Source organism: Nelumbo lutea, chromosome 2 (genome assembly GCF_056320005.1).
Source record: "Nelumbo lutea isolate HS-2025 chromosome 2, American lotus-T2T, whole genome shotgun sequence".
Lineage (NCBI taxonomy): Eukaryota > Viridiplantae > Streptophyta > Magnoliopsida > Proteales > Nelumbonaceae > Nelumbo > Nelumbo lutea.
The window spans coordinates 56,536,631-56,545,134 of NC_142685.1; the positions used below are offsets into that span (position 1 = coordinate 56,536,631).

General features: G+C 37.2%; 1 protein-coding gene across 1 annotated transcript; it reads left to right on the top strand.

Annotated features, from left to right (window-relative positions):
* Positions 1-2,646: 2,646 nt before the first annotated feature.
* On the top strand, positions 2,647-3,003 carry LOC148870876 (auxin-responsive protein SAUR50-like). The gene has a single exon (XM_088970000.1). It carries the CDS (start codon positions 2,647-2,649, stop codon positions 3,001-3,003), a length of 357 nt encoding a protein of 118 aa, XP_088826126.1.
* The last annotated feature ends 5,501 nt before the right edge of the window (positions 3,004-8,504 follow it).

Consider the following 8,504-nt stretch of genomic DNA (forward strand, 5'->3'; position numbering starts at 1 on the left):
TCCACTTACAAATGGACTCACATTAAAATGTAAATGGACAGGATTGGATCCAAACCGAATAAAATATCAAAAATTATATACAGGATATTATATATATATATATATATATATATATATATATATATATATATATAATACAAAAATTAATTAAATGAAGAAAATCTGAATATGACAAAAATATACCCTTTTGGCATTGAAAAATCACTTTTGTAAAAATTCTTTCATAAAAGTATTTTGATAAAAGTACTTTTATAAAAGTATTTTGATAAAAGTACTTTTATAAAAGTATTTTGATAAAAGTACTTTTATCAAAGTACTTTGATAAAAGTACTTTTATAAAAGTACTTTCATAGAAGCTTATATACAAGTGCTTTTATAAAAATGCTTTTGTAAAAGTACTTTGATAAAGTGCTTTTATAAAAGTTCTTTCATAAAAGTGCTTTCCTAAAGTGCTTTTATAAATGTACTTCCATAAATGTGCTTTTACAAAAAGTATTTTCGTAAAATTTCTTTTGTAAAAGTGATTTCATGTAAAAGTACTTTTATAAAAAAGTGCTTTTGTAAAAGTGTTTTTGTAAAAATATTTTCATAAAATTATTTTTATAAAAGTGCTTTTGTATAAGTATTTTTACAAAAGTGCTTTCATAAAAGTACTTTCATAAAAGTGGTTTTATGTTGGTTTCAATTTTGATTGGTTTCAAATAGAACAAGGGTTTGATCTCATGGATTGTTGGAAATTTGGTTTAGGTCCAATTTAGACTAGGGGTGAGCATTTGGTTTATAAAAATGCTTTTGTAAAAATGTTTTTGTAAAAGTACTTTGATAAAAGTGCTTTTATAAAAGTACTTTGATAAAAGTGCTTTTATAAAAGTACTTTCATAAAAGTGCTTTTATAAAAGTTCTTTCATAAAAGTGCTTTCCTAAAGTGCTTTTATAAATGTACTTCCATAAATGTACTTTTACAAAAAGTATTTTCGTAAAATTTCTTTTGTAAAAGTGATTTCACAAAAGTGATTTCATGTAAAAGTACTTCTATAAAAAAGTGCTTTTGTAAAAGTGTTTTTGTAAAAGTACTTTCACAAAATTATTTTTATAAAAGTGCTTTTGTATAAGTGTTTTTACAAAAGTGCTTTTGTAAAAGTACTTTCATAAAAGTGGTTTTATGTTGGTTTCAATTTTGATTGGTTTCAAATAGAACAAGGGTTTGGCCTCATGGATTGTTGGAAATTTGGTTTAGGTCCAATTTAGACTAGGGGTGAGTATTTGGTTTATTCGGTTAAAAATCGAATTGAATAAACCAAAATTTTAAAAACTGAATTAGAAAAATGAAAACCTAATCGAAACCGAATTAGAGGAAAATCAAAATAACTGAAGCTGAAACTTTTGGTTGTTTAAGTTAAAACCGAATTTCAAAAATATATACTATATACTATATTATATGTATATATCATAACATATAATATATAAATATATATTATGAAATCAAATTTTATTATATTATATATTAAATATAATATGTTGTATATTATATATTATATATTATATATTATATATTACATGCTACATAAAAAAGTTTGGTTAATTCAGTTTTTTTCGGTCAACCAAAATTCTAATTCTAAAAATTGAAAACGAAACTAAAATATTTAAAAACCGAAAAACCGAACTGAATTAACCAAAAACCAAAATAACCAAACCGAAAAAACAGAAACTAGAATTTTCTGTTAGGTTTTTCAGTTTTAACCGAATAATACTCATCCCTAATTCAGACCAATAAAAATATGGATCAATTTATTTTGAATTGACTCAATCCAATAATTATTATAATGGATCGTCCAAATCCAATTTAATAAGATTTGGATCAGATTGGGTCCAATCCAAAACTGGTCGTTGACACCTAGCTTGGGTGAGCTTCTAATTGAAAAAGACGAGTCAAATGAGGGAAATCCGGATCTAGCGCTACAGTGGAATTCAGAAATCTGTATTGAGTCTGTCCATACTTTTCCGCTTACTGATAATTGCACAAGAGCGTATATAGATAATTAGATTAATGAACAAGATTGGCCGGCGGCCGGCTAGTCGTCCGCACATTTTGCTTGAAGCTGATAAAGACTAGTCCAGAACACGGCTCATCAGTAAGGATACACGTTTATTGTTTTGGTTTCATTACTAAAATCAAATTTCGGGTGGATTCATTGACCCTTTACCTATGGGAAGCTATTGCTCTCCTACCAACCAGATGTCTATGCGTTTGCTTTGCCTGAAATATAAAACTCCGGATTATTCGACTGCAAAAGAGTGGTGGAGAACTGGGCATCGAGAGGTGGCCTTAAATCCACTGTTAAAAGGTGATTTAATAAGAGCCAAAGTTCTCTCTCCTCATGGAACATGGCAACGTGAGCCGGAGTCCCACCATACTTCCAGAATAAGAAATTCTACAGTGACTGGTCATGGGTGTATCCAACAGAAGGTTCATATACACATGCACTGGTCTAATAAGAGAATATCTAGCACAAGTCTGATGTTCTCTTCTTCTTCTGTGCTTTCATCCAGATATAAATCTTACACTGGAGTCCCATTTCTCTCACTACAACAACCAACGATATTAATTAATTCTCTTCATCAGTTCCTTCATTTCTTGCAGCAGAGATGCCGCCCAAGACTACTAAGCATATAGTAATGCTCAGGAGGATCAAGAAGAAGATAAAGGAGTTAGCTACTCTCTCATCACCAAAGAAACTCAGTGGTGATGGTGTCTCTGATGAAGAAGTGAATCCTGCTGCAATGGAGCTTCCCGAGGATGTGAAGGAAGGGCATTTTGTGGTGCTCGCAGTTGATTGCGACCAACCCAAGAGATTTGTTCTTGAATTGGCTTATCTCTCTCACCCAGAATTCCTTAAGTTGTTAGAGCAAGCAGAGGAGGAGTTCGGCTTCAACCAGAAGGGAGCTCTTGCCATACCCTGCCGGCCTGAGGATCTGCAGAGAATTCTCAGGGACTGGAGCTAGAGAGTAGATGGGTGATTGGACCGGCTGGTCAAACCGCTGGTGCGATGTTCCAGATCTGTGAGTGATGGTTAGAAGCTAGAGAAATTAAACCCCTTAGGTAGATATAGATTAATTAGCATGTACTTGCAATCAAGAAACCCCTTGGAATGTAATTAATGTGAGCATAGTTGTATCAAGCCATTACAATCTCTGATAGATTGCTCAAAATAATATCTTTTTCTTTTTATCTTTTTTTTTTCAAGAATATTTCAGTGTTAAAATTTATTTTTCGATTTTGGATGGGCCTTGGTGCAATGGTTAGGTTGCTCCATTGTGATAAAGGGTGACTAGGGTTTAAATCAAATCTTGGAAACAGCCTTTTTTGTACTGGACATTTTTCAATTAAGACAGATTTAATTTTCAAGTTAATTTAGAAGATAAAAATAAATTTTGTATTTAAAACATTCAATCATACCAGCAGTAATACACCAAATCTCATCAAAACTTCAATTCCTATGTTAAAAATGATAAATTCTTGTAGACTGATAAAGGTACAATAACACTCCGCCGAGGACTCTTCCATAAGATGTGCATGCAACCATGTTTTACCATGAGAAGACATATCCTCAACATTAAGGCTGACTTTCAAATCCATGAAAAAATTATGGGAGAAGGACGGATCAGCCTAGGGTCAGAATTTGCAGTGTCAAAGTACATTTTGGGTAGGTGTCAGCTCGGAATTGATGCCAATTCACGGGCCTTTATACGTGCATAGAATGTGGGTTTTTGACCTTTTGAATGCTTATAGTTTTGCGGTGGAAATTAGAAATCTGCATTGGGTCTGTCCGTACTTCTCCGAAAATTAAAGGCTCTCTCAAGTAATAAAAGAGCTTGTTAAAAAGATTATCATTTCTATTTTTCCAAAAAAAAAAAAAACCATAAAATAATGATACTTCCTTCAATGGGTAATTGTAGTATTGCTATTTGCTACATTAAAAAAGACAATGTTTTCTTAATAAGAAACTTACAATTATAAGTACTCAAGTCTTGAAACTCATATAAAGATTAAAAGACATCATCATGTGCTCGCTTTTAAATATTGCTTCAGCAAAGCATCTTATATAAAAGAATACGATCATATAGTATAGTTCTAAGTTCTACTTCATAATTGTCTTGGTTTTTTGTATCGAGAACTCCCAATTGACCCAGATGGTAGAACTGTTTGGCCCAGGAACCGTCCAAGCAACCGGTTCTGTTTTACCCCAAACCCGGTCCCTGGAAAAAATCATTGAATCAGTCAATGACCGATTGGTCCGGGCGGTCAAACCATTTACCCGATGACCCGTTCAATGGTTTTTGGCCATTTTTTATTTTTAATTATTATTTTTTTATTTTTTAACTTTTGTTGCCAGAACGGGCCATCCATTCAAACTAGACGGTTGAACCATTAACTTGAAAACCGGTGGCCAGAACGATTCCGTTTCTAGGTCAATTTTTTCTAGATGCCAATAAATAGATGAAATAACTTTATAGACATAGTCATGGGAAGGGTGGACATTACAAGGGATTCCAAAACCTTGAAATATTGCCATTTAACAAAAGGGAAGACCATATATATATATACACACTACATTGGGATATTAAATATTGCCATTTAACGAAAGGCAATAGTTCTCCATGTTTGTTTTGCATAATAATTGGGAGTAGGGTTTTCTAACTCAACCATGCAAATTTTGAAATAGGCAAATATACAAACTGATTGGTTACCACTTATGACTATAATCAATTATGATGAGGGGTAATTTGGCACGACCTAGTAAATAAAGGTCACGGGGACATCTTAGGACTATAATCAATTATGATGAGGGGTAATTTGGCACAACTTAGTAAATAAAGGTCACATGGATATGATCTGCCTGTAGGATGGCAACTCAGCAAAGGGAGCCTAGTCAGTAGTAGGCGGAGTTTGGATGTTTGGCCACCTTGGCATAAAGTCACCTCAGCATAATGCCACCTCGGCAACTAATCAAGTTTGGGGCCCAGGAACCGAAGTGACACGTAATCAATTCCAGTAGCTTCCTAGACTCCAAATATTACGGGATCACACCGCATAACGGCAAGCCTTATCTTCTCTCCGCCCGGATTGGGTGGCGATAATAAGGTTCATTGATTGATATGTTATTCCTCGACTAAAGCGGAAACAGATCTCGTCCATTTAGGCCGCAGACCTCGGAATTGTTTCGGGAAACCCACGATAGCTCAACTATATAAAGGCATCAATCCCTCCATCCTCCAGGTATGTGTGATTATTTGCATCCAAGCTCTCTAGCACTCAAATTCTAGCTTACAACCACAATAGAATACTAACTTAAGCATCGGAGTGACCTCCCCGGGTCATCCACCCCGGTCACTCTGATCTCTGTTTTGTAGTTTGCTCCAACTCATCACTCGAGTACGTCCAGGCAACCCTCCAGCTAGGAGCTTCTAGATCGTGCATCATCAATTGGTGTTGTCTGTGGGAAATGATCAAAAGGTCATCCCAATTTTTTACAATCTCAAACTCAGTCTCAACCTTAATGGTATCATCCAACCACAACAGTAAGGGTAACATGTACATCACGGGGGGCAAGAGCAGCAGATAGTCGTTCCCCAAGGACCCTCGGTAACAATTAGCCAGTTCACCATTCCTCTGACTGCATCTGAGGTCCCATCACTATCTGCGCCCCACGCTATCCAACAGGTGAGTGCCACATTCTCAGAGCCTTTCGTGATTCCCCTGGGATCAGGCACTCCTAATTCAGCAACCTCGTCTAGAGCGTTCGGACAATGTAGATTCAAATGCAGTAGATTCATCAGTTCCAACAGTATTAATTTTATCAATTGTATTAGCAGCATTTCCCACCACTGCAACCAAGCCAGCCGACGAACAACCAGCGCCAGAATGCCTACCAGTCTCCTCCCCGTAGGGAGAGAACTTCGCAGGTGTCGGTCCCTCCTTTGGGACAAACCCCGCTGTAGGGTGGCGTAGGTGACTAATGTACTCCCCCTTGCTTCTCGAAGAGAAAGCTTGAGGAATAGGCTCGAACCTAGCCAGCCCGAGAGGCACAGCCAACAGATTTCCCATGTGGAGCATCGGCTCGAGGTCCGAGGTGCGGGCTCCAAGGGAGACCCCTCGGTACCTCGCAACAGCCAGCATTGAACGCATGACGAAGAGGAAGTGGCAAGGAGAATCTGTGAACCAGCTCGTCCTACTATTCGAAGTAAGATTGAAGTACTTAACAACACGGAGGCCGATAGTACGAATGTCGCTCCACCAAAAAAGCAGTAAAGCCCAACCATCTAGTAGATCAAGGTCGAGAAAGAGAGGGGGTGAGCTCGGTGGCTACAGGAACAACACCTGTTCTTTTGAGCTAGCCTTCCCCCTGTCACCCGAGCTCCTAGTGGCTCCAATGCTGAAAGATTTCAAGGTTTCGCCACTGGACAAGTACAATGGGTCCTTTGATCCTAATGATCATGTGGACGCATTCCAGTCCCAGATGCACCTCGCTGGGGCCACTTGTATGTGTGTGGCTTTCTCCACCATGTTCAAAGGAGTAGCTCGAACCTGGTACAGAAATCTAGCGCCGGGTTCCATCAGAAGCTGGGCGTAGTTCGCAAATATGTTTATGACCCACTTCATCACTAGTAAGAACTGCCCGAAGTCACAGGAGAGCCTTCTGAATGTGGTGCATAGGGAGGGAGAGTCAATCTGCAGTTATATCAAACGCTTCAATGCGAGATGCCTACAGATACCGGACCTTGACCCAATAGTACGTCTCACCGTAGCGCGCAAAGGCATCACCCACAAAGAGTTCAAGTGGCATGTTGCGGCCAACAAACCAAAGAACATCACCGAGTTCCTCTAATTGGCAGATCGGTTTATCAACATTGAAGAGGAGATAAATCAGAAAACTGACAACCAACCAGGAGAAAAGAGGAAGAGAGAGGAAGAAGGGACGAGCAACAAGAAAAGAAAAAAAAGTAAGTCCCCCTAGTGAAGAAGTAAGTCCCCGAGCTCGAGGAACAAATCCCCATCGCGAAGTTACAGGTCGGGTCCGTATTACAGGACCCCTCCAGTGGAGAAGACGAACTATACTCCCTTGAATGTGAAGCGATGAGAGATCTTAATGGCAATCAAGGACTTCTCTATCGTTAGATGGCCACTTAGACTCCATGGAGATCCAACGACCAGGAACCCGAACGTCTATTATCACTTTCATCGGGACCATGGTCATAATACAGAAAACTGTAGAAACCTCTGTAATGAAATTGAAGAACTGATTCGTCGTGAGTACTTGAAAAAGTACATTCTACATGAGGAAAAGGAACAGGGGAACCGACAGGGAGATCGGAAAAAAGATGCCCCAGAGAGTAGTAGACAGAACGAACAGCCACCTCGCCCACTACCAGAAGAAAGACCAATTCACAGGGTGATTAATATGATCACCGGGGGATTTATTGTAGTGGGGTGCACAATAGAATACTGACTTAAGCATCGGAACGACCTCCCCGGGTCATCCACCCCTGTCACTCTGATCTCTGTTTTGCAGTTTGCTCCAACTCATCACTCGAGTACGTCCAGGCATCCCTCCAGTTAGGAGCTTCCAGATTGCGCATCATCAAATTATATGATTTATTAAAGCAAATCTGCATGTGCATATTGACAACATCAACTAAGCTTTCTTGGTCTATTTTGATCATTACCATCAAACAACTCCATTTTTATGGGGAGTGCAAGTTACATAAAAACCTTGATTTTTAGAGAATAAAAACCTATTCAAAGACCTCATTTGATAGTTTAAGCTTTTAGGTTAAACACTTCCTTAGATGATATCATAGCCTCTTTGAGCAAATGGTCTAGTGTTCCACCCTCGCCACCCCAATTAAGTAGACTTGTCTATAAAGCCAAACAAAACCATTTTGCACTGTCTAGAAAACCATAGGCAAGCTAGATTAATAGAGAAAACCTCCTCTATCCCTCATCACATAGAAGCCTAAGTGTAATTTACATGATGTGTTGCGGTTCAATCCACACATTGTGTTTTGATTTCATGTATCTTACATACACGATATGAAACAATCTATGCTATTGATCAAGAATAAGATTTTTTATTTTTTTTAAGAAAAATAAATAATTCTAACAAAAAAATACAATTTGACCATGATTAAGTACGAATTAATATTAACTATCTATAAGAAAAAATAATTAATAAAAGATTACTGGATAAATTCATAAAAAATAATAATGATTAAAAAAATTAAAAGTAATAAAAATTAGTATACAATTATTAAAATTAGTGAAAACATAAAAAGTAAAAATTCTTACTTTTAAAACTAATTAATAAAATTATAAAAGTAAGATAAACGGTAATATTGAAAGGGAAATAGGATTAGTATGGGATAGCATATTTGGAGAGTATAATCTACCGTGTGGCCAATAAATTAGGATGTGATTTTGTCGTGTAGATCTAATTAACCACGAG

Excerpts from the sequence above, each read along its gene's own strand:
- LOC148870876 (XM_088970000.1), top strand. The coding sequence starts at position 2,647 with ATGCCGCCCAAGACTACTAAGCATATAGTAATGCTCAGGAGGATCAAG.